This window comes from Salvia hispanica, chromosome 3 (genome assembly GCF_029641045.1).
Source record: "Salvia hispanica isolate PSC_SH4W2 chromosome 3, Shi_PSC_v1, whole genome shotgun sequence".
NCBI classification, from domain to species: Eukaryota; Viridiplantae; Streptophyta; class Magnoliopsida; order Lamiales; family Lamiaceae; genus Salvia; species Salvia hispanica.
The window spans coordinates 38,983,252-39,009,697 of record NC_142694.1 but is presented as its reverse complement, the minus strand read 5'-3'; the positions used below and the strand labels follow the sequence as shown (position 1 = coordinate 39,009,697).

The 26,446-nt window shown below is 38.6% G+C and overlaps 3 protein-coding genes and 1 pseudogene across 3 annotated transcripts; 1 reads left to right on the top strand and 3 right to left on the bottom strand.

The window, feature by feature from the left end:
* Positions 1-291: 291 nt before the first annotated feature.
* Positions 292-3,087, bottom strand: LOC125215949 (putative glycerol-3-phosphate transporter 1). Its single transcript, XM_048117537.2, has 3 exons — positions 2,984-3,087; positions 1,224-2,247; positions 292-1,138 (listed from the first exon to the last, which is right to left on the bottom strand). The coding sequence occupies exons 2-3, from the start codon at positions 2,212-2,214 to the stop codon at positions 582-584; spliced, it is 1,548 nt and encodes a 515-aa protein (XP_047973494.1). The 5' UTR covers positions 2,215-2,247; positions 2,984-3,087; the 3' UTR covers positions 292-581.
* An 11,824-nt stretch (positions 3,088-14,911) lies between these two features.
* Positions 14,912-17,569, top strand: LOC125216913 (uncharacterized). The gene is made up of 3 exons (XM_048118700.2): positions 14,912-15,582; positions 16,476-16,757; positions 17,114-17,569. Exons 1-3 carry the CDS (start codon positions 15,031-15,033, stop codon positions 17,342-17,344), a joined length of 1,065 nt encoding a protein of 354 aa, XP_047974657.1. The 5' UTR covers positions 14,912-15,030; the 3' UTR covers positions 17,345-17,569.
* Positions 17,570-17,920: 351 nt separating this feature from the next.
* On the bottom strand, positions 17,921-19,802 carry LOC125209941 (pectinesterase pseudogene; annotated as a pseudogene).
* A 1,854-nt stretch (positions 19,803-21,656) lies between these two features.
* On the bottom strand, positions 21,657-25,761 carry LOC125209940 (disease resistance protein RPP13-like). The gene is made up of 3 exons (XM_089066890.1): positions 25,313-25,761; positions 24,014-24,554; positions 21,657-23,539 (listed from the first exon to the last, which is right to left on the bottom strand). Exons 1-3 carry the CDS (start codon positions 25,688-25,690, stop codon positions 21,852-21,854), a joined length of 2,607 nt encoding a protein of 868 aa, XP_088923016.1. The 5' UTR covers positions 25,691-25,761; the 3' UTR covers positions 21,657-21,851.
* Between the last annotated feature and the right edge of the window lie 685 nt (positions 25,762-26,446).

Here is a 26,446-nt window from a genome sequence, read left to right as displayed (position 1 = left end):
AGAATAAAAACGTATATAGGGAAATTTATGTTCAAATTTAGAATGGTGCGGGATAAGTACCCCCTTGTGTACTTCTTTTTCTTTTCTTCTTTAATACTCCTATAATACACATTAATCTTTATACTTTTGTATAGAATTTTGTTTTTTATAATTACAATTCCATGTTACTTGAATCGTTTTAAAGTGGAAAAATATTTAAAAAGGTGAAATAAAAGAGAAAATAAGTAAGAAAATTAGTCAAAAGGAAACCGAATTTTTCAATCATATAAAAAGTCATAATGACTAATAAAATAAATAAAAGAACCTTTTTTCATATATATTACATACAATACATATAACAGGAAAAATTTACATTTTCTTGAGGATCACTAATTTCCTCTTGCTTTTTTTTCTTGGGATGGGTATGAATCATCTCAATTCAAACAATAATATACAGAAAAATCACCACCTCTGCCCTTAGACAAAGGCTTGTCTCTAGATTTCAAACTCAAACTCTTCTAACCACCTTCTTTCATATTGATTGGTGAAGACACCTCAACAACTAGATTAGTATGCACAATGAAGCAGGAGGTCTTCTCGGATCATACCTCCAAATCCAAAGGCGTTGGCCTTGGAGCCTCGTGCGTTGCACCTTGGATCTTCGAAGCCACCTCAGCCATGACGAGCTTCGTTAGAAGCAGGCCGGCTACGAGAGCTGCACCCATCAGCATTGTGAAAACGGCACTCCAGCTACTGGTTGATATGTATCCTGTCAGCAATGGCCCGACAGCAGCCCCGATTGACCCTGTTCCGTCGATTATAGCAGTGACCGTGGCCAGAGCACGTGAGTTTCCCTTCAACGAGCTGTGTGTTCCCAGATCAGCGGACACAGCAGTTGTTATGAGAGCGTATGGCCCGTTAACAAACATCCCGGTGATCAGCATGAGCACGATGTTCAGAGTCATGGACACGTGCCCGTAGTTTCTGTAGAAGAAGAGGGCCGGTATGGCACAGTACATGAAGCTTGCTGCTGTAATGGCTCTTGCATCTAAACGGTCCGAGATGTGGCCTGCCAGGATCCCTCCAACCACACCTCCAACGTCGAACAATGTAGACAGGTTTCCAGACTCCTCATTTGATAAGTATCTGCCCTCAATGGCTGCATCATTCAGAATAAAGGCATTAGGCTCAAGTGACACTGGAATTAACAGCACAAACGACGAAAGATTAACGAGTTCATGTACCTGTATGACTAATATAAAAGGGGAGCCAGTAGAGGAATGTGTAGGCCACCAATTTGGAAAAGAAAAGGCAAAGGGAGAAGGAAGCAACACCAGGTATTCTCCATGCTTCAAGAAATCCCACAGCATTTCTATGATCCGAGCTTGCACTCAACAACGGTACTCCCAATTCATCCCCTTCTTTCTTAGGAGATGACACTTCGTCATCATCAATACTAGCTCCAACAGAATCAGGGCTAACTGGTAAGAAAAAGAACAGCACCAGGCCAACAAACACAATACCAAAACCCGGAACGACCATGGACCAACCCCAGCCATACTTCAACAACACCGAAGCAACTACACTACCTGTAATGTTACCAAGAGAAGTATGAGCATTCCAGACACCCATTATAAGCCCTCTTTTCTTCTTCCCAAACCAATTTCCAACAACTGCAACCACAGATGGCCATCCAGTCGATTGGAACAATCCAGCAAGCATTTGGACAATCAAATAGTAATAGAACAAGTGAATACTAGCCCAGTATCCAACTCCATAAAGGGCAGTAAACAAACCGGTTCCAACCATTCCTATGGTCAGAAATATCCTAAGATCCATCCTATCTCCCACATGCCCAGAAAAGAACATCCCAATAGCATACACAAATAGAAAAGCAACATCAAGCTCCCCAAGCAATGCAGTACCATCCGAGCCATTAAAGGGTGCCCATCCAGCTCCAAGAGCCGAATTTCCAGCTCCTTGTAGCGGCTCCCTTCTCCAAAAGAAGATGGATTTCAAGGCTACATCAGGAGATTGTGGATCAAGTGCACTTTTCACCACACTGGTGGTTTTCCTTGTAGCGTGGTAGGACAAGTATGCGAAGAATGTTATTATCAGGACAATGGCTTGATGAGCCTTATACGAGATGGCCGATCCTTTAACATACTCAACGAACCGTATCCCCAGGGGCTTCGTGTATCTTGTCTCCGGAACAGGCTCTCCAGTCGAACCCATTAAGTCTTATAAAATATACAAAGAGATGGCAACCTGAATTAAGATTACAAGAACAATAATGAGATGATAGAACCATTCAAAATAGATACATTTCCTAATGAATCTCAGTCAACTTAGCTTTGTAAACACCATTCAATCATCAAAAACCAATACATATAAAATTCAAACTCCACAATCAGTACAGATAAGCAAACGAATGTCAAACAGAGCAATCAATCAAAGCATGTGAAATTCTTTCCGTGCATCAAGTTTGTATTAAAATGTCCTAGGTTTGACAATTAAGTGGATTCTCAGCTCAAAAAATTGAATTTTATATAAAATTCACATTATTTCAGGAAAATGATCGGCTTACCGAATACGTCATCTATTCCACTCCATACTACAATGATACACGAATTTAACTCTAAAAGAATACAAATAACATGAATAAATCCAAATTAGTGAACACGTTTCTCCAAAAATAGCAAATATTTAAACCGATAAGAAGAAAAGCTCACAATCCAACGAAAACAGTAAAAATTTTGCCAAATTCAATTTTCTGTAATTGAGCATCAGCCTGATAATTAATTGAATCATTCAAATTAGCAATAGCACAGAAACATCATAAATTTTATCGAGATTCAGATATTTATCTTCGTACAGCTCTACGATCAAAAATCAACAGAGATAGAGAAGCAGGAAATGCTATCCAGTGCCCTGAATAACACGGAATCAGAAAGAAAAAAAAAAGAAAAAAAATTGGATAAGAAAATCGATGAGACTGCTTTACCCGAGATTGTCCGCGCCAATGCTGTGGCGAATTGTTTACGCCTCTCTCTCTATATATCTCGTTAATGGTGAAGTTTGTTTTTTCGACGAACAAAAGGAGCTCACGCTTCTCTGAGAAGAAACTGCAACGACGAGTGGTTTATTTATGTGAAGCTGATGATTCTGGACTACCGAAACTACCCCTGGACCACTGCTGCTGTGAAATCTGGCTGTTACTAGTAAGCTGTGTAAAAGACTATTTTGCCACTGGATGTGTTCAGTTTCATTCTAGTTGGAATCATAAAGTAACTTTAATTTAATTCTCCATTAATATATTCTCATTTTTACTCAAGCTTTTTTTGGATTCTGATTCACAACCTTAATAATCAGTTACTAAGTTAAAGGAATTTGAATTCCTTCATAATGATTTTATGGCATTTCTTTTATCAAGTTACAATATGATAGTCCAAAAATCATATATTGATGAAATTACAATTTGTTGAATGAGATCATCTATTCATTAAAAAAAATAGACATTTCGAAAATTTCTTATATTTATGTAGTTTGTTTTCATGTTTATTTTGAACTTCTGAAAAAAATTTGGAATCTTAACTGTAATATTTCATGTTCATAAAAAAAGTAATCTTGATAGGAGATGATACAAATTTTGATAAAGAAAAATAAACGGGTAAAGTGAGAGAGTTAAATAGAAAAAAAAATCTTATTAAAAATTATTAGTGAAAAATGAAACTCACCTTATTAAAAGAAAATTTTATCATAAATAAATAGAGATTAATTTTTGATAAACAAACTAAAATGAATAACATGATTATTTTCATGGACATGTGTAGTATATACCTTAAAGTTTTTTTTATTTCCATCTATGCATTTTCATTTTTAAGCTTTAATTCTCTATTTGATTCTTTTTTCCTCCAAACTTCCTCTTTTTTATTTTTTTCTTTATTCAGTTTTTTTTTTTTTTTTTTTATTCGTACTTTTTCAGTAAATGAGAATAAGACATTATCATTATCCACTCGTACTATCGTAATGGAGAGTGATTAATTCAATTATGTAAACCTCTTTTTCACGTTATTCTTTTCGTCGTTTTCTTCTTATTCCCCAGGTTTTAATATCTCAACAAATTCTATGATCATAAGTCAACGTTAATTTATGACTTATGTAAATCACAAATAAAGTGTCTGTCTCAGTTCAAACTTCCAAGTTAATCTTCCAATTGTAGTATGCTAGTACAATACTATACTTTTTGTGGCATATCATTCAATTAATCCAAATTTTAAGTGACATTGGTTCGATTTAAATCTTAAACTATACATTAAAATTACGTAGCAACCGTTATTCACGTTAATTGGATTTAATTAGGCCGGAAATTGCTATGCGTTGGATTGCATAATACTATATTCATAAGTTGTGTTTCCAACACATAACTACTACTAATATAAAATATTGAACATATATCTAAATCCAAATTTAATCATTCTTCGTGAGTGTTCACAATTAACAATACCTTGTATTTAATACAATAAACATACAAATAGTCAGACCCATAAATTATTAATACTTCGTATAAATTAAAAGTCTTGGAGGAAAAAATCAATAAAATCAAAGATTTTAAAATTACAAGTCAAACCAATATAAGTCATAATTCATGGCTCCCTTTAAATATAAGTACATTGTAATATTCCATTTTTCAGAAAGAAGTCATGAGTCATGATCGATTGATGCAGTTAGAACATATATATAACTAATATACTCCTTGTGTTTCTTAGTTTAGTGCATTTTATTTTTATTGTTTTGGTAAACTCTCAATAAAATTTTGATATGTTCTTCCACAAATATTGACTAATTACACTAAAATGGCGTGAAAAGCAATAGAAAGAAATAACCAACCAACAGTGCACCAATGTAGTCAATGACGGATTCAAGTAGAATCGAAACCGACCTTGCACCATTGGCCATTTGAGCTTAAAACTAATTAAATTTGTTATTTGGCGGCTGCAATTATAGTTGACATCACAAATTGATATTGTATTTAATACATATGCGTAAGACGTAATCGTTGTATATTTTCTTAAGTTGTAACACTGCTAATTCATCAATGCAGTATATTAAAATACGATGACATTAAAATGTCAGCAAAAACTTAGTTGATATTCTAATACATTGTGTTGATATTAATATTTAAAATGTAATACATAATATTAAAATGTCAATATAAAATTTATGTTAACATTTTTAATACATTGCATTGATGAATTAACAATTTAATAATTTAAAAGAAAATAGTAATATAATGCACCCCTACATGTATATACGTAATACGTTGTGTTCATTGTATTTTTAATTACTAATATTTTTTCCTAAACTGTTTCTGCACTGCCACTAATTACTTGCCAATTTTTTGCTGTAAGAACTTTTTATCAAAATGTTATGCACGTATGTATATGCTTGATAAATAAAGAAACATTTTGATTGACAGCTGCGTTTATGTGTAAATTTATTAAAGTCTAAAAAATTTCAGACCACAAGTTATCAATCAACATAAGCCAATCGATGACATAGCAAAAATATTTAAATTATTAATTAATATTGTCTTAGCGGTTCGGTTATTACTTTAATAAGATGTTGACATTGTTTCCACTTTCCACACTAAATAAGTTATGGATGGGAATTGGGAACTTCACATTTTTTTCCAATCTCAATCTATATTATTGGGAGCATAGTTATTTTAAAACTACTATGTACTCTTCTCTAGATTTCATTCATTGGATTATGAATCTATGATCGATTTTATTTTTAAACGTACTTGCTTCATTCTTCTGGAACATTCACAGTTTTTTTGAACCATTTAGGTCCATGTATTTTATAATTGCTATGTGAGAAAGAGAAAAGTTAATTAAAATAGTGTTAATAGATAATGGAATGTGCATTATTAATAGTGTAATGTATGGTTAATTTTTTTTAGAAACTAACTAATTTTGATTGAAAACCCAAATCACCAAAATAACAAAATATGGCTATTTTTATGGACAAACGGACTATATGTTTGGCTAGAATGATTAATTAATGCATTATAAATACTACTTACTACATCTTTTCATTATTTCTGTTATTTTTTATTAGGAATATTAATGCATTTACTCTGCACTAATTTTTGACATGAACATTTTTCTATATACAAATATTTAAACTTGAAATACTATAAATTACTCGTTGCATTTCCTAGTAAGTGACATCAATTTTCTTTTCTGACATTTTATTTTATTTACTTATAGAAGTATGGCAAGCACAATATATTTTACTAATTCCAAAATTGCACCTAGGGATAAAAGTGTCAATCTAATTTGGATGTGAGAGAGGCGATAATGTGGAGGGTGTGGGCAGTCTGGTCATTTTGTATAGCAATAAATATATAGTGAGGGGATATTCGCATAATAGGGAAGCATTATTCCTTGCGTGACAGTTTATGTATTATTCTCTCCGCCCCCATTTTCGCCGGCGTGGGACCCACCCAAATCCTACGTGAAACCTCAGACGCTCATGACGTCCAAGGTCGACATTTTTGTTGCGTTCCCATTGGACCCTATTCATAAAAAAATTGATTATAACATAATTGATAAAATAAAAACAAGAAGACGTAAAAATTGAGTCGAAAAAATAATCATAAATTTTTCATAAATAAAAAGGAGATTAGTATAGAAAGAAGATTAAAATAAAAGTAAGATTATTTTTTTATGAATACAAAGTATTATACTAATAGGAAAGAAAATAGTATGGAAATAATGGTTGTGAATAATGCAGATAAGCACATAAATAATGTAAGTATTTCAAATTTAAGTGATTTTTTTCACGCTATTATTTATGCTTTTATTCAAAATAAAATAAGGTACTATTTATTAGTAATAGATATAGTTCTTGATAAAATGCAGTGTTTAATGATAGAAAATTAAACAAATAAAATATTTATTAGTATTATATATAGTTCTTAAATTGAATTATTTAATGAAGGAAGGAAGTGGAGTAATACTATTAAAAATAAGGATGACATTGATTGTCCGTGAAAAGGGTTGTTTTATCGTTTTATTTTACATGTCTCCCTTCTCTTTTTCACTTTTTATAAGACATATCACAATTTGTAATTTGACATCTTGTTAGTGGTCAGGATTTATAGCTAGTCTCCACCATTAAAATTAGGTTCAAATACCAAAAAGTTATGTTAATTATTGCGATATTTACCTCTCTAGTGGTATGCGCTCTTTTAATTTTTAGTTGTTTATGTGAATAATGCTGTTTGGCAACTAAGATCAGATTAATGATATCTTGTTGCGACCTTGTTTCTCTTATTTCTTTAGTTGATCCGCCGACTATTGTTAAAATTCAATTTTGCATCCTAAATTGAGACTATTTTAATGGCTATTCTTGATACTAGTAATTTTTTTATTAAAAGTTAATACCATGTTCTTTTTAAGTTTCTTTTATAGTTTTATGTGAGAAAAATGAGCATTGGTCTATGAATAATGCAATCCTAATAGTCTATTCAGATAAATCAAGGCCAAGAATAATAGAAAATCATTTTCTATTGACACGCACCACAAAAATCAAACGCTCTTTTACATACGTGGCTACACAAATTTTGCACACCTTTATTTTTGTTTCGAGAAATATTATTACAAATCAAATTAATATTATATAATATGATTGGATAAGATGTTGTGGACTCATTCACGTGACGTAATATGAGTATATAGGGAAATACTATTTTTTTTCTTCTATTTTATTCTTTTATTAATTACTATTATTATTTTTTTCTCATATCTAATTCATTCCATTTTTGGCTCTAGGTATTCGTTTGTATAAAAAATAATCTCGCAATATGTATCTTCGGTTATTGAGAATGAGTTTGTTTGAAAGACCCTTGTTATTTTCATGACTCGACATGACCAGTATCATTGGCGAATACACGTTGGCTCAATCAAGGGCTTAAAGCCCTTACCCAGTTAAAAAACTTATTTTATAGTCTTATAACTTCGTCGAATTTGGTTATTTTGGATGAATATATCATTCTGCAAAAGTTTCTATTAGTATTAAACTGGAAATTTGAAATTCAAAATTTAGAATATATTGCAATACCAAATCAAATTTCTGGACTGAATATTTAGTCGGGCTCTTTTTCTTAACATGGATCTACTACTAGAAACTAATGACAACCACATAAATAAAAAAATAAATCGTGAGGACAAGATAACATATAATGGCAGTATAGAGAAAGTGAAGCGAAGTTTCGTAATTTTGTAAGTTTCAATCTTGAAAGTCATTTTCAGAGAGATGGTGTCGTTGAACATGTGCCATTGAGTTTGGGCTTCTGCAAAGTAGTAGTACTCCATTATCATATTTTCAATAAAACAATAATATACATAATATATATTTTTGCCAAAATATATTCTTAATTAGTTTCTTTATATTTATTTTATTAGGTTCTCTATTTCATGCCTTCACCACCAATTCAGCAAGGCTACGACCACGACCACGACCACCACACAACTGTTTGGTCATATCTCATCCGAATACACCTGAATCGTTTCATGTCAGGATCCTACGTTATTGTGCCAACTCAATACAAATAGGATTTTGTCACTAGCGGCTTCGTGTCATGTGTGGGTTGTATTCCAACTCTCACCAAATCATTTATGACATTGCAAATTACGCTAAACTTCATTATTTTTTCGATCGATACTTAATTTTTCAGGATAGACTAAAAAATTGACCATACTTCATGGAGTAATTCTTCCCAAAAAATAAGTGCTCAAAAGTATAAGAATTATTTTCAAAATAAGTGCTCAAAAGAAGAAGAATTATTTTCAAAAGAAGAAGAATTATTTTCAAAATAAGTGCTCAAAAGAATTATTTTCAAAAGAAGAATTATTCTTCCCAAAAAATAAGTGCTCAAAAGAAGAAGTATTATTTTCAAAAGATAGAAAATAAAGAAATTGGCCCAAGCCCATAATATTTGAATTATTGGGCCGCAACAGGAATCCAAATCAATAAATATTTAATGAAATAAATAAAAATAGTATAGCAGTTGAATAAAAAAAAACAACTGCCATTAGGAAACCGTTACATCCTGGCAGTTGATGATAAAAACTAAAAAGGCATCAAAATTCATAGCAAAACTGCAAGAAATCAAAAATCAAAAGCATGGAGAATACCAGTGCAGAAAAAACGCGGACGAAATTCTTAATGCTGCAGAAGAAACTGCAGGAAATCGAATCCGACCTCCCGATCGACCCCACCGCAGCAGACCACGTCACCTCCGACGACATCAAAGAGCGCTTCGCCTTCCTCGAAAAAATCCGCGCCGCGGAGGGCGGCCCCGACCAGTCCCCGCGCACCACCGACCAATTCCGCGACATCGACGAGCGGATCGCCCGCCTCAAGGCCGCCTTCTTCAACGACGAAGACGATGGCGAAGATGACGATGATGCGCCGTCAATATGCTCTGATTGCACTATGCAGACGCTCCCGGTCGAGGAAATCTTCGGCCGGAAGAAGGAGGAGGAGAAAGAGGCGGTGGCGCCGGCGAGAAAGTGGAGGGGGATTGGGAAGTATTGTGGGGCGTTTGGGGGTGGGGTGGTGGTGGGGGCTGTCTGGATGGTGTTTCAATTGTTTTGTGTTGGTTGTGTGATTCGAGATGATTATCATGGTTTGTTTATTCATCCGACTTAGGTTTACGTAAACTAGCAAGGTTTTTAGTTATGTTTAATTATTTGTTTGATTTTAAAGCGTTGTGTTGTATACTTGTATGCAATCATGTACTATATACGTGTATTCTATATTGATTTGCATGGCGCCAAACTAAAACAGAAAAATTACTACACAACGACAACATACCAACAAAACAGAAAAACAAAAGACAAAAGACGAAACAAGGTTAGTCAACCATATAGCCAAAGAAATATTGGTAATCAGCTATGCACAATTTTATGTCGATAAACCCCTCGATAAGTTGCGTGTTTTTGTGGTGTGCTCGCAACATAACGAATTTGGTCTGGATGTATGTTATATAAATAATTTTACATTTTCTTAGTAGAACTTTCCAAGTAAGTACAAGGAAGTTTTTTTGTAAAGTTTGCAAGGTTATGGTTTAGATTTATCTTACATAATTTCGATATTTTGTTAGTAGAACTTTTTCAAGAAATATTTGGATACTTTTGTAAAGTTTGCAAGGTAGCTAAATAATGGTCGTCCGATAAATATTTATTCTGAAAGATCTAAATCCTTAAAGAGATACTATATTAAGTGACAATCCCAAGCACTTCCCCAACTATATATAGTTCCTCTAAAGTGGATTTGTAGTCTCCATGTATTAAAATAAACCATCACAATTACTACTCAAACTATTAATTATCTTAATTAAAATAATTAAGAAGAAATAGAAAAAACTCGCGTGAATTGATTTGAGAGATATGGTTTAGCAAACCAATAAATAATTAAATATATAATACTTATCTTAATTAAAATAATTAAGAAGAAAGAGAAAAAACTCTCGTGAATGCGGTTTAGCAAACTAATAAATATATAACGTGTGAGATCGTATATATCTATCACAACTACAAACCCAAAGACTCATCATATATAACATGGAATTAATTACCATTAATTATACTACCAAATCTCACTTTGGGTGTAACATGGAATTAATTACTATTAATTCATCATATGATGACAATTCCCTAACCAAGATTATCCTCACTCAAAAGTTCTTGAAACAAATTTAGTATTTCAAAAAAAAAAAAAATGCACCAACAAACGGTATCCCGTTAACATTGCATGCACTGAAGTTACATCCCGGTAACACAGGCAACAACAACCTAGGTCTGCATGTGTAAAAAAGTTAACATTGCATGCTCTGAGGTCGTTGCCCGGTGATATAGGCAGCAACAACCTAGGTCTAAATGAGAAAAAAGTGAAAGATGTTAAAGAAATTGGAGTACTATATATCGTGAAATCTTTCAGGATAAGTTTATCCAATTGACAAAAGGATATCTTCTTTACTTGATTCAATAACAAGATTACAATAAAAGAAAAAGTCATAATTATCTCAAGAACAAGAAATTAAATATACTAGATAATAGTGAGCTCGCTCAACTATATATCACTCTCTACTAACTTTAATTTAACCGGTTACATTTGATTTTGATGTATGTTAATTCTACAAATTGAATGTTCTAGCTTTAACTTTTGCATGTTTGTGAACAACTCGTCCTTTTTCTTTTATATTCGAGTCTAAGAGCATCCTTAACTCCGTCCCGGATTTGGGCCGCAAGTCCCCTCCACGTCATCATTCCCTCAAATTAGGGGTTCCAGGCCACAACTCCATTAACCCCGCAGGCCACAACTCGGGCCACAACTCAGGCCACAACTATTCATTTGCATTATTCACAACTACAACATATTTTAATCGTAAAATAGAATACGTTGAACAATACCGAGAAAATTCATTGTTCAGTCGAAAAATAAAAAATTACAAATCCTAGAAAAAAAAAATACAAATCCTAAAAAAAATTATTAAGACCTAGAAAATAAAATTTTCAATTCCTAGAAAAAATATTGAAATAATTTAGAGGATAGAAATGGAGAAATTGGTGGAAGAATGTTGAAGAAATAGGTATAAATAGGCAAAAAAAAAAATCAAAAAAAGGAAAAAAAATAAAATTTGGGGGTTTGCGGCCCGTCCCGTAGGCCGTAGCAGATAACCCTAGGCCGGGCCGGACCCCGGGAGCGGCCCAGGGACGCAACTGCGGCCCCGGGACCGGCCCAGGCCGTGACTCACCATGCTCCAAAGCTGTTACCGAGCCGGGACTCGCGAGTTGCGGCCCGGCTCATCCGCGTTAAGGATGGGTCACCATGCTCCAAGCCTTAGAAGAAGTTAATTATAAACGTTTTTGAATTGCTACTTGATGGCATCAACTTCGGATCTCTAAGATTGTCAGCCAAATCCCAACATATATTTTGTATATGTATAATATACTGTATAATTTTTTTTACCTTAATCATCTTTATAAAAATATATGCTTTGTCAAGAAAAAAATTTAATAATAGAAAACTTTAATTTATTCACCTTTTTAATAAATTGTACTAGTATAGATTACAAGTGTGATCATATAGCCACTTTTATTGAATAAGACAAGCACCATAGTTTAATTTGAAGTGAGCCCATGTGATATGGAATCATATTTGTGGGCATCCATTTCTTCCTTCAAGATTTACTTTTGAAATGTTTGACAAAATAGGTAGATCTCCCAATTTCAAAATTATGAGCTTCATGTCTTTTAAGAAATTAGATTGAACAATGGTTTTGCATTTTTTGGTATAAAATTTGTAACTAGGAGTATATTATTATTGCCATGTAACACCATTTTGAGCCATCCATCATAGAAAATACATGAGAGGCAACGAAGAATGACCTATAGTTTAAAATCATCAAAAATTACAAACACCTTATTTTTTAAAAATATATTTAATTTCTAATTCTAAAAAAAGCCCCCCACGCTTTCGTTGGCCGATGGACGTGAGAGTGCCTTGCAACCACGCATGGCACCCTTCGGCTTGCGGCTTGCTCGTCCCATGAGCCATCGCAGTAAATGCTCTTAAAGTCTCAATTTGCTACTTTAGTCCGTTCCAACCTAAAATTCAAACGTAATTTTTATTTTTCACTCCTATGTTTTACTCCCAAACTCCATTTACATATTTAAGTAAATACATTTGTATAGTTAGGAAAAAACATTAATTTCAAGATGCTTAGAGCATCCGCAATGGTTAATAGGCCAGCCATAGGCCAGCCATTCTCTCCTCTGCCACGTCAGCAACACTAAAAAAACCACCTGCCACGTCAGATTTAGGCCAGCCATAGGCCAGCCGCAATAAAAACAATTCAAAATATACTACATTTACGGAATTAAAATTGCGATATACGGAATTAAATTTACGACACATATACGGGAAAAATAATCCATTCCATTAAAAAAAAAAGTACAAAGATTTAAAAAAAAAAGTACATGATTTTTTTTAAAAAAAAAAGGGCTTCAACACCCGAGCCCCGCCACTCTCTACTCCTCATCGCCGTCGCCGTCGCCCTCCTCGTGGCCGCCGCCGCTGCCGCCACCCGTGGTATCTGAGCCCACGTCGGAACCCCCCAGCCTCCTCGTCGCGATCTCTAAATCAGCACGCATGCTCTCGAGCATCTCGAAAAGAATCCTCTTCTCCGTGGGGTCAGTGGCGTTCTTCCACTCTCGGAAGACCTGTAACATCTGAGCCCGCGTTTGGTTACGCGAATGGAGAGTGTACTCGAGTGGGGCGGCTGGGAGGGCGGAGGACTGGACCTCGCGGGGCGATAGGGGGGATCCGCCCCTCGCAGCCCGCTGCGCCCGCTTCTGTCCAACCGGGCGGGGGCGACCAGTAAATGAAGGAGGGGATGGAAACTCCTCAGCATCCGGGGGGAGGTCGTGGGATCCGCCGCTGCTGCCGCTGTAGTCGCCGCTATAGTTAAGTCGCTGCTTCTTCGGCCACCCAGCGTCGCACCCCGCCCGGAACTTCTCCGAGCCCTTCAGCAACAAGAAGCACTCCCAGAAGGTGAACTCCTTATACTTCCCCTCCAAGGGGAACTGACTCGCGGCTATCCTCCGGGCGTCGTCCTCAGTCTGCCCACTTTTGAGCTGACGGAGGGCGTTGGCGTACAAATTCGCAAAACGGCCCACTGCGGCCCTGATGCGCTCCCACCCCTTCCGGACCTCCTCGTTGCTAAAGTCCTTCGCGTGCGGGCAGTGGTTCTTATAGGCAGCCCTGATCTTCGCCCACATGTTGACGACCCGCTGGTTGTTCGCAACCAGTGGATCGTCGCACACCTCCAACCACCCCTTGGCCACCGCGGCGTACTCATCCTCCGTCCACTTCCTCCGGCCGGTGGCAGTGGGCTGCGATGACTCGCCGACCGCCTTGCCCTTCCCCTTCCCCCTCGTCTTCTTCCTCGGCGCGGCCGGCGTCGCTCGAACGGGAGTATCATCGTCCCCGAGATCGATCCCCATATCATGCAATGACAGAAGGTCATCGCCAGAGAACTGCGTCTCCACCGGGGTCGACGTGTGAGACGAAGCCCTCAAAAAATCAAGCGAGGGCCGATATACCGCGTCTCCTCCCGGTGACCCCTGCACCCCCCCCGGCATCCCGGGATACATGCCGTGCAGCATCCCCCCGGCATCCCCCCCTGCCACATCATCCCCATCATCTGCTGCAACATCATCTGCTGCTGCATCTGGGGCATACCCCCCCACCCGGGCGCTGACTGCCCGCCGCTCCCCTGCCCGCCGCCCGGCATCCCCCACGGCATACCCCCCGGCATACCCCCCTGGTTCCCCCCCATCGCCCCCCCCCCCGGCGCACCAGCCATCATCCCCATCATCTGATTCCAAGGGATGTTAAATCCCGGGCCCATCTGCCCCCATCCAGATCCCACGGGTACTGTGGGAGTCTGAGAGCCGCCCGTCGCCGGACTGGACTCGTTGTTGTGATCCATCACTCGATGATGCTCTTGAACAGAAAGTTAGAGAGAGAGAAAACTCGTTAAAACAAGTGGTGCAAATGAAAATGAAACGAAAATCGCGTTTATATATGATTAAAAAAAAAAAAAAAAAAAAAACGAAAATCGGCGCTGGCCGATCGGACCTCTGCAATGGCGGCTAGCCGATCGGCCAGCGGATCGGCTAGCGACGAGCGATCGGCCAGCCCACGCCGATGCGTTCGCCGATTTCGCGCTGGCCGATTGCAATGGTTCGGCTAGCCGATCGGCTAGCGCGACGAATCGGCTAGCCGGTCGCTAGCCGACCATTGCGGATGCTCTTATATATTTATTCCTTTGCTGTCATCGTCATCCTCATTCCCCTTTTTGACTTGAATTCCACCAACCAAAATTCTCCTTTCTCCATCTTCAAATCTCCCTCTCTCACTCTCACTCAAACATCTCACTTTCAACAAATTGTTTCATCAATTCCTTCAACGATGAATCGATTCAGCAGATTCGAGCTTCTCGAGCACCATCTCTGCCCTTCCTACTTCCTCCAACAAACCTCAATTTCACCGTACTTCCCCATTCTCGAAGAAGAGCTCGACCTCCTCACCTTCCCACTCCACGAATTCTACGCCGTCGCCGATCTGATCCAGATCCACCGCCGCCGCCGCGCCTCGCCGTACCTGGAGGCGCTCAGCGACCGCGTCTCCGCGCTGGAGCTCGGGCTGGCGGAGAGGGAGAGGGAGAGCAGGAAGTACACGTGGACGGCTGAGATCAAGGCTCCCGGCGACGAGCGCAAGTACAAGTGGACGGCGGAGACGGGGAAGGGGATCGCGAGGAGCTACGAGGTGACGGCGGAGGTCAAGAGGAAGGGCGCGATTGAGCAGACCTACACGTTTAAGGTGTCTAGTGGAGACAGTCAACTGGGGGAGAAGAAGAAGAAGAAGAGCGAGAAAGTGAAGGAGAAGGGGAAGAAGTCAGTTGTTTCCCGGATTGTTGAGGTTGAGGAGCCTTCTTATCATGGCGGCATTGTTCTGAGGCAGGTTGGTTGGTTAATTTGCTTACTTTTTTTCTGAATTTGTTGATTTGGTTGATTACATCAAGGTTTTCTGAGCCGATTGATTCGTTTTGTGGTGATGAATTTGGTTGGCAACTTTGCTTGTTTTTGATGAATTTGTTGATTTGTTGCATCAAGGTTTTCTTATTGGATTGATTCGTTTTGTGGTGATGAATTTGGTTGGTTATTGCTAGCTGTTGTGTTGGTAGCAGACTGCAGGAGTTTCTTTTGATTGGTTTCAGATCTGTTTGGTTCTGAGCAAAAGTTGATATTTTTTGCTTGCTTATGATGCATTGCCAGTGTATAAATGTACAGAGTGTTGGTTATGAAATCTCAAGCATTTTTGTGCTTGTATATGTATATATATCATGTAGATTTGCTCATACTTAGGCAAGGTAAAACATGGATTAGCTGATAAGCCACTCAGGATAGAGAGACAGTGATTAAACTGGTGCAGGCCGTCGTCATATGATGCATTACCAGTGTCTAAATGTTACCGAGTGTTGATTGTGGAATCTCAATCATTTTTGTGCTTATATATGTATATATCATGTAGATTAGCTCATACCTAGGCAACGTAAAACACCATTCGGGATAGGTAGACAATGATTAAACGCTAGGGTGTTGATATGATTTCAGATCTTTAAGTACTCCTCGAGGACCTGCTTTCTGATTCCAAAACTTCAGAATGAAGACTGTAAATATTGACTTCTAAATTATAAAGGGGCCTTTACTTTTAGGTGATAGCTTGAATTTACAATAACCATTACAAGGTGTTTACTTTGAGTGATAGAAAAAATTGACAATACATATGATTGAGTATTTGGGCATTTATGTTTTTTCGATGTATTCTAACTGTGTCACGTCTCACCATGACAGGCTTTTGCCAAGAGAGTGGATAAGAGAAGGGGGAAGAGGAAGGAGTTGTCTCCCCAAGATGCAGCAACTCTTATTCAGAAGAGTTTCAGGGCATATATTATCCAGAGGTCGCAGTCTCTACGTGCACTTCGTGAGCTGGCCATTGCCAAGACAAAGTTGAAGGAGATTAGGTCTTTATTTAACAATTTCACTTACCGCCGTCATCTTGCCCGCAACGCAGAAGAACTTCAGAGGTTCTCTGAAAAGATCATTGTTTTGCTTCTCACAGTTGACGCTATTGAGGTATCTGAAAGTGAATAGTTCGCTCTTTCTTTCCTCTTCTCACAATTTTGCACTGTAATACTTTGATTCAATAGTGAATAATAGCTGCCTTCTAGAAGCTTCTGTTTGTATGCCCATTGCGATAGAAAATAGAATTGAAATGCAAAAAATAAACACTGAAATGGTTTAAGGACTGCATTGTATTACACTTGGATTTAATTCTATGTTTACAAGTAAAGTAATTTAATTTTGTCTATCTTTAAATGATCTAGATTGATTTTGTCATTTCTAGGCTTGATTCTTCTTTGATTCTTGCATCAATCTTGGCTTCATTCCGACACATTGTTCATATATGTTTATATCTTCCTCTCAAGTAGGGTGGTGATCTGATGGTTCGAGCTGCGAAAAAGTCCATGGTGGACGAGCTGGAAGCAATGCTGGATGTTGTCGACCCTCAACCTTCTGGAAAATCTTTATCCATGAAGAGAAGAACGTTTGATATGCCTGATGGGGTGATCAACAAGGAGCTTGCTGCAGGTGTTGCGCAGGTTGTTCAAATGCTGGATGAAGAGGCTGCTAGCTCTGAAGCTTTTGAAGCATGCTTGTAAGTCATAAGTTAATAACTCCTCTTTATTGCATTGAGAGGTCGTTTTCGACTAAATGTATGTTTAGGTTTATCCATGCACTTTTGGTAAAATGAGACTAGCTTGAAGATCTTAGTTCTCTTTGAAATAAGGCATTATCTTGTCTGACAGTGTTTATTGTTGTTGTATGGTTTGAATTTTGACCTTGTTATTGTGCCTGAATTTGAGAAATTTCAGTTCCTTGATACATTCCAAAAGTATTAGGGTGCGTTTGCTTCGTATGTTTTGGTAGGTTATCGATTATTGTCTGGGCTTGTCACACCGTTAGGTTACCATGTTTCAAAACCGTCGGGCCAGTATAGAAATGCAATAAGCTCGGCCGATTAGGCTTGCATAGATTAGGCTAGAAATAAGACATTTATTTGAGATTGTCCAAATAAAGAAAAATATGGGACATATAATAAAGATGTGGTGGAATATTACATTTATTTAAAAGATAAAAATGATTGATCCAACATCATATCAAATTTCCAATTCAGTCTAATCTGATAGATGTCTGGTCCAACCCGATCGAACCCGATCCATAAATATACCCACACCCTACAAGCCACCAATAAATGGCACCCCTGATTGCGGCAGCCACTGTTGACCACCGATAAAGTTGGTCACAGTGAACTTCTCCGCTTCGTGCACATCCTGTATGACTCTAATCCCGGGCCAACTCACCCTCATCTTCGTCCCTGACCCGGGCCCATAGTTCTCATACTCCCCATAATACACTGTATTACCCCTGTTATCCCAATCCATCCACCCCGCCGGATCCAACATCCCATCGAGATAGCTCCTCATATACACCACGCGCGCGTAGTCCCTCCACGGCCGCCCCAGGTACGCCTTGAACTTCCCCACCGCCTGCTTCTGGCCGGGGTCGGCCTCGAACCTGCAGTTCAAGATGGAGAACCCGGTCGCCTGGTTGACCTGCGTCCGACTCTGTGCGGTGATCAGCACTTTCTGGCCGTGCAACGGAGCCCGGTCGTAGATCACACTCTTCTGGAAGACGGCGGCAGCGTTGCCGAAGATAAAGTCGATGGTGCCGTAGATTTGGCATTCCTCGAAGAGCTGGCGGTTGGCGTCCGCCCAGAGGGTGTCCTGGTACCCTTCGATGGAGCAGCGGTAGAAGGCGGATCGGTCGGAGGCCTAGTGCACCGCCACGGCCTGGCCGGCGGTTGGGCCGGCCGTGTTGCGGAATGTGATGTTGCGGGCCACGAATCCGTCACCTGTGCAAGGAGAATGATTTTGATTGTTTGTACTTGTCACTAGAAATCACTACAAAAGATAACAACTTACCGACGAAAATTTCGGTCAGTAATTCCTATATACCGACGAAAAATTTATGTCGGTAATTTTTTTAACGACGGGACTATGGACATTCCGTCAATAACACTGTTTACCATCGGTATTTATCGAGTATTGCCCACCGCTGTCGGTAAACCACCCTTTTTTGTAGTGAATGTGAAGTGAAGAGATCAACGATAATGTATAGTGAGTTACTATCAGATGCAAGGGTATGTTGGAAAGATATTTACACGTAAATTGTCTCGTATTCAAAATGTGAAACACAAAAAGATTAATTTAACACATACTATCAGATGCTAGGGGCGTGTTAATGGAAAAAACGGGACTCCTATTCGCTGACGGACTAAAATGAAAAAATGGGATATTCACGGTCAGAGGGAACTATGAAGTTTGGTACTTGAATGCAATAATTAGTACTCCCTCTGTCCGCGATTGGGAGTTCCGGTCATTTTTGCACACCTATTTTATAAAAATGATAAAAAATAGTTAAAGTGGAGAAATGGTAAAATAAAAAAGAGAATAATGTTGAGAAGACCCTTGTCAACGTTATTATCTCTCTTACTTTACCATTTGTCCACTTTAACTATTTTTTATTATTTTTATAAAACAGGTGCGCAAAAGTGACCGGGACTCCTAATCGCGGACGGAGGGAGTAATAAATTTTGAAGATGAGACATTTTATGACAGATCAGAGGGAATACTTGCTAAATGTTGCGGACTTCCTAGTACTTAATCCTGACTTCGAGCTCTTATCTCCGGTGATGATCGTCTTTCCGATGCCATCTCCGACCAGCTCCACGTCCTTCATCTCCCGAAGAATCTCAACATACTCATGATACGTCCCTTGCTTCACATGGATCACAAATCTCCCCTTTGTTTTTCTCTTCCAATAGCCATCAAGGGCTTCCTTGATGGTCCGAAAAGTGCCAGACCCGTCCTGCGCCACCACAACCGCGTCGCCACTTGTAGCCTGCTCTGGCACAACGTCCCTGTTGGGGAGCCAGCTATGGAGATGCTTCTGGCTCCCTGGCCCCACCACCTCGGCGTTGACCGCAAGAGCCTTGATGATCAGCTCCGAGGCGTGGTTGTGCATGAAGAATGGGTGCGCGACGCTCTGCTCGGCCATGCTGGTTCTGCAGTCAGTGCGGATGCAGAAAATTATTATGGTAGGGGCTATATATTCTAAATTTTGTGTGAGAAAATTTTATTGTTTTAATAGGGGCTTTTGCACATTAATTCACACAAAATACTTACAAAACCATAATGTTTTACAACTATAAAAATATTTTTAATAAATAATTTGGGGGGGGGGGGGCTTAAGCCCCTCCTTGAGCATATGTGTGTCCGCCATTGCCTGCAGTTGTCAAGATTCGTCAGCGCAGCGCTCAGCCAGATCTGGATGTCGAAGGGCGTGGAGCCTGGGCTCGGGTGGAGGCTTTGGCTCAGATGCTAGATGCTGAGGCCATAGAACTCCGAGCAGTCGGAGAGGGCAGCGCGTTCGCGCAGATCCGAGGATTTAGCGAGGTTTATGTGGACGAGTGTGTCGTTGGCTTCGTTCAATGCGGAGGCGACGACCGCGTGGAGAGAGTTGGTGTGGTTTTGGTTGGGGGTGGGAGATGGGGATGGTGAAGGAGGTAACCCTAACCCTAGAATTGGGGAAGAGGAAAATGTGAAGGAGATCATCATTTCTGCCCATAGTAACAAAAGGAGTGACATGATTTGTTAGTTTGGGATTGTATTTTCACTTTTTTTTTGGGTGTTTTTGTGTTTGAGTTGATTTTTTTTATTTATAGGAGTGGATATTGATTTTGAATTTTCATGCAAGGAGGTGCATTTTTGTGAGATCATTTCTCATGCTTTGTGAATATAGACAAAATCTTGGTCGGAAGATTTGGGTTTTCAAGTTTATAGGTTTTTAATAAATGCAGTTTGTCCATATAGTGATGTTATATTTGTCTATTTAACTGGCAATACTCTTTTGTTAATTATCATATCCATTTTTTCACAAGTTTCAATTGAAGCCGATTGATAGTGTAGCAATTATATTGTGTTGGAATAAAGAGTATGTGTTGTTGAAGGAGATAATCAAAGACTAATTTGAGTCTAGTAAGAAATCAATCTAAATCAATTAAAGATAATCCAGATGCATGAAAAATAAATATTTTTTTTTCTTTCATGCATGTAGAATTGAAGTCCAGAGTTGGATGTATTATAGTTGACCACCCAAATATAATACAATATGGTCTTTAAGATTTAGAAGACTTCATAAAATAAACTTAGCGAACCATTCTTAGTACTACAAAATAGTCTATTGTCACACTATTTCCGTAATTAATTTTCCAATAATCGTGCTATTAACATAATCAAAAATATACTATTTCAACTTAATATTGAATGTACATTACTATAACTTAACGTTGAATTTACATCATCACATAATTAAGTTTTGTTATTGGGAAATTGGTCTCTAAAACCATGAACTTTGCCTAAAATTTGGTATTTCCCATGAACTTTGAAATTGGTGTATAATATCACAAGCTTTGCATTTTGTTTGGTATTTCCTACGGCATGTTTATTACTATATTTGACTAACTCACGAGGCTTTTATCATACTTGACACAATTAAATCAACGTGGTTTTCAACGTGACTTTTTATACTACATGTTATGAACTTAAAAAGTGGTTTCAAATATTATAAAACATATCACGGTTGCCTATGTTAAATAAGATTTTGATGAAAAATCTTATTTGAGTGAGTTCAGGAAATACCAAACAAAATGCCAAGTTCGTGATATTATATACCAATTTCAAAGTTCATGAGAAATACCAAATTTTAGGCAAAGTTCATGATTTTAGAGACCAATTTCCCTTTGTTATTCATACATTCATACCCTTTATACTAGCATAGGTCCATCTCTTATCCTGTTGTTTAAATAGGGACACACTTCTCATGCATATGCATAAGTAGGCCAATTAATCATATACCAAAAATTAACTTTAATTGCCATACATGTAACTAGAATCCATTAACTAAACAATTCACACCCTTACAACAATTCAATCATATAAACCATGCTTCCACAAATTCTTTTCAATGTTTATTAGTTTTTTCATTTTTGAATCAAGATATATTTCTACACAAAAGAGCAATAGACATAACCAAGCAACCTCCAACTTACACAGCTAATATGATGATGTGTTTGGGCATATTCTCAGTCTCCAAGTAAGGGCAATGGTGTATCTGCAGTTGTTTGAGGTTCTGCATTCCACCTTCTTCGACGTCGATACGTCTCAATGAACCCATGCTTTGGAGGGACAAGGCCTTGAGGCAAGGGAACCCATCGTGCAACACTCTCATCCTCTCACCCATGTAACAAGCTATGACACACGATAACGTGAGGTACTGTAGCTTTGGTAGCTTTCCTAGTTCTTGCATCGGATCATCGTTTAAGTTACACAACGTGAGGTTGGAAAGATTCCGAGGGAACATGCTCGCAGCCGGACATTTGAGCATCCCACCATCCAGTTTAAGCACAGTGAGACTCTCCAGATTCGGAATAACTTCTTCCATTGAAAACGACATAGTGATTTCTATGTGTAGTTCCACAAGATTCGTCATCTCTTCCAGCGAAGATCTCGCCTTGCTAAAGCACTCGCTTCGTTCCATTCCAGTTATACATACGCCTAGTTCACGAAGATGACAGCTCATTCTTGAGCTGCATTCAAGCCAATCCTCCAGCCTAATTTGTTTCAAACTCTCAATACTTTTCCAGTTATCAATTCTCATGGTTCTGCCATAGACACTATGTACGTGGAAATGGCGCAGTCTTTCCATTTTCAGCGCGACACGAGGGAACAACACAAGCCCCTTCTCCACATCCAGAACCTCAAGTTTTTTAAGCCGATCGAACCAACTTGGGAGCTGCAGAACAAAAAAGCCAACGACACTCTCATCACTACGTATCCTAAAGTATTTCAATCCAAGCAAGAAGCGAAACGAGTCTGGCAATCTTCGAAACAAAGAGCCATCGAGGTCCAGTATCTTAAGGAGTTGTAAGCTCTTCCAGTACCTAGATGCATAAACATCCTCACTTTTGACACTGACGAGGAAAAGAGTGCGAAGATGCTTGTTCCGATTCAACGAGAAAGTCTCAATATTTTTACCATAGACAACACAATGGCGAGGCTTATATGAGGACTCGGATAATGAAACCCCCTCCTCATCCCCGTTCACAATCTTCAAACCCATTTCCACCTCCGCTTTGCTCAAGCATAGATTGCGAAGAAGATCATGGAGATGACAATATTTCACTTGTTCATCATTGATGAAACCATCAATCTGAATCATGCTCCGGTTGATCAACTCGTTTAAGTAACCTTTTCCTATCTCATCTGCTGTTCCTCTTCCATCCTCATGGATCAAGCCTTCAGCAACCCATATATTTACCAGCCTTTTCGAAGGAATGGTAGAATCCTCCTTGAAAAAGGCTAGGCACAAGAAGCATGACTTCAGTTGAGGAGACAGATTCTGATAACTCAATTCCAAGATTTTGTGGACATTGTTCTCAGGGATGTCCAAATAAGTGTTTATTTGGTTAAGAACTTCTTGCCATCGGCTCTTGGTTTGGGTTTCGAATAGTATGCCTCCGACCACACTAATTGCTAGAGGCAGGCCGTCGCATTTTTCCAAGATTCGTCTCCCTATACTCTCTAATTCTTGTGGACATGTGCCGTTGGTGAATGCCTTCTTCAAGAACAATTCCCAGCTCTTGTCGGAGTCTAGAAGCTTCATCTTATGCAGACAATGATCATGCTTTGTAATTATCTTGTTGCGAGTTGTAAGCATTAACCTACTTGTTTTATCTGTAAGCAAAAAACTGGTTAAATTATGTTTTGAAAATGTTATTAAATAGTTAAAGTGTTAGAAAAAGGACATAATTTAAAACAACATAAAAAAACGAATTCTTCGAATTATTGGTCGCTAGGGGTGCGTTATATTAAGTTGCTAAACTCTGCTAACTCGTTATCGCTGTGTATTAAAAATGTTAACACGGCGACATTAAAATGTCAACAAAATTATGTGCTGATATTTTAATGTCATCGTGTTAACATTTTTTTACACGGCGTTGATGAGGTAACAGAGTTAGCAATTTAAGATAGTTAGCAATTGATCACACCTCTTGGTCGCTAACATATCGAATTAAAGCTTAATTGTAAATATCACAAACTTTGATTGTATTTGAAATTTTTCACAATTGATGATTCCAGCGACAGCGAATCATAGTTCGTGATATTAACAACCAATTACGCTAACAAAAATTAAAGAGTTTGACATACCTTGTTGATTGGGGAAACCACTCTTCAAATACTCCCAATGTTCCTTCTCCCACACATCATCGAGAACTATGAAATAATTCTTTCCCAGCAGCTCTTCATGAAGAATCTCCTGCAGCTTCCGCTGCAGGTACATTTTGTCCTTGATCGATTCTTCCATTATCTTAATTTCCTTAAGCAGATCTTCTCTCTCTTGCTTCGATCTCGGCAGCAGGAAGATCAGCTGCTTGATCGTCTCCAGCGGCGCGAATTCACTCGAAACCACTACCCAGCCGCGGCAGTCGAATCCTCCGGAGACGACGCTGGGGTGGTTGTATATTTCCCGCGCAAGCGTCGACTTCCCGATCCCGCCCATTCCCTCTATCACCGCAATCGAGAGCCCCTTCTTCCCCAGGTTGAGAACTGATTCCTGTAAAATCTTCTTCACATCCTCCTCCATGCCCACCAGGTGTTCGTCCTTCTCCCAGTGCGCCAACTGCCGCCGCAGCTCCACTCGCGACATCTGGGATGCGTCGGCTGCCTCTTCGACGATCTTGATCCCGTACTGTTGGCAAATGAAAGAAAAATATAAATATAACAAACAGGTAGTGATAAAATGCAAATTCATATATTGTATTGATGTGGACCGTTAAAAAATATCAACAGATGACAAAATAGTAGCAACTGAAAATGTCAACACAATATTAGCACAACATCAACCGTTGACACTGTGTTGACATTTTCTGTAGCAGTTTGGAGTTTGTACGATATTTAGAGTTTGCATTAGATTACATTCCTATAATAATAACATTATCCCACGTAGGTGTCAAAATAAAACTATAAGCAATTGGTTTTAGGTATGATACACGTCGAATCGAACATTGAGATTAATTTCAAAAAGTTTTGCATTTGAATTGGATCCTTTCGGTTTTTCATATATTTAGGAAGTTGTTCTAGTTGATTGGCATTAACCCTTGATTCTTGGCCCTGAAAAATGAATTACTATAACTTTTGGTTCGAGCTCCATCATGGACTATTTACAACCCGACACAAAACGAAGGGTTAAAGTGTAACAAACAAACAATGCCGAGGCAAGAACACCTCATTTCTAGACAAATCGAAACTGGTGGATGTAAAAACCCCAATGGATTTCTATCATGGTATCACAGTGGATTGCTACTATTCCAAATTCAACTGACTCATCAATATATTTGAATTGAAACTGAAAAAATGCACCCAACAATATATTTGGACTTTAGACCAAATGAAATACTACTTCCTATCACCAATTAGATTTAGGATGGTACGAGTTCTATCACGTACCCTCTCGCGGCTCTTGTCGATGGAGTCAAGCCTGGCCCGGATGGACTTGATCTCTGAGCTGATCCGATGGAGGTGGAACATGCGCTTGGGGAAGGCAGTGAGGCGGCGGACGCCTCTGTTGTTGTTGAGGTTGAGAAGGAAGATTTCGATGGTGTCTTGGGCGTCGTGAGCGACTTCTCGTATCTTCTTTATCCATTCTCGGACGCCGTCGTCTTGGGATTGCCTGCGGTTGGCATGTCTGAGAAAGGTCTGCATCCATTCCAGCTCTTCTTTCAGCGACTGGACCTTCTTCTCCACGCCTCGCAGGGAGTTCACCTTCTCGACCAGCAGATCGCCGAGCAGCTTCACCGCGGCCAAGATTGCCGCCTCCGCTGCCATGATTGATTTTCACGGGAGATGAGATTTTAGTTTGATGGATTTGTGATGATAATGTTTGTGCATTGACTTGAGACTTTGGACTACAAAAAGTCCAGAAATAAGGACGTGGCATCGGAATATATAATTGTGAACATAATTTTTAAATTAGAGAAGTTGACCTGCCAAACGCTGACTTCAGTTACTGTCCTGATTACAAAATTGGATGTCTGGTGACTACTATAATTTATATACTCACTCCTATCTTGATTATAAGTTCTATTTTTTTATTGGCACAAATCTTAAAAATTGTTTGATTTTATAATCGAATGTGGTAAAAAAGTTAGTGAAATAGAAATGGCAAAATGAGACTAATGAGGATCGGACAAAATAAGCAAAATAAGACTTCTAACGAGAAATGAAGGAAATAGTATTTCACGATCATTCATCTCATAATCTCATTCCACAAATGACACTTCTTATAGAAAACTCCACCTTCAAGTAGGGGTGAACAAATTACTCGAACATCGAATATCTGATAAATCAAATTCAAATTTCAAATTCGTTTCTTTATGGATTTCGGCTCAGGTTGGTTTAGATTTTTGGTAATTTCAAATTTTGGTTCATTTTGGTTCAAATGTATATAAATAAAAACACTAAAAAACTGAATTTATTTTTAATACTTCTCATATCCCCAAAATATATGTCCCATATCTATTTGACCTATGCAAGTCTTTTGAAATTGTTTGACTTAATGAAAGTAGATGAAAATATTAGTGG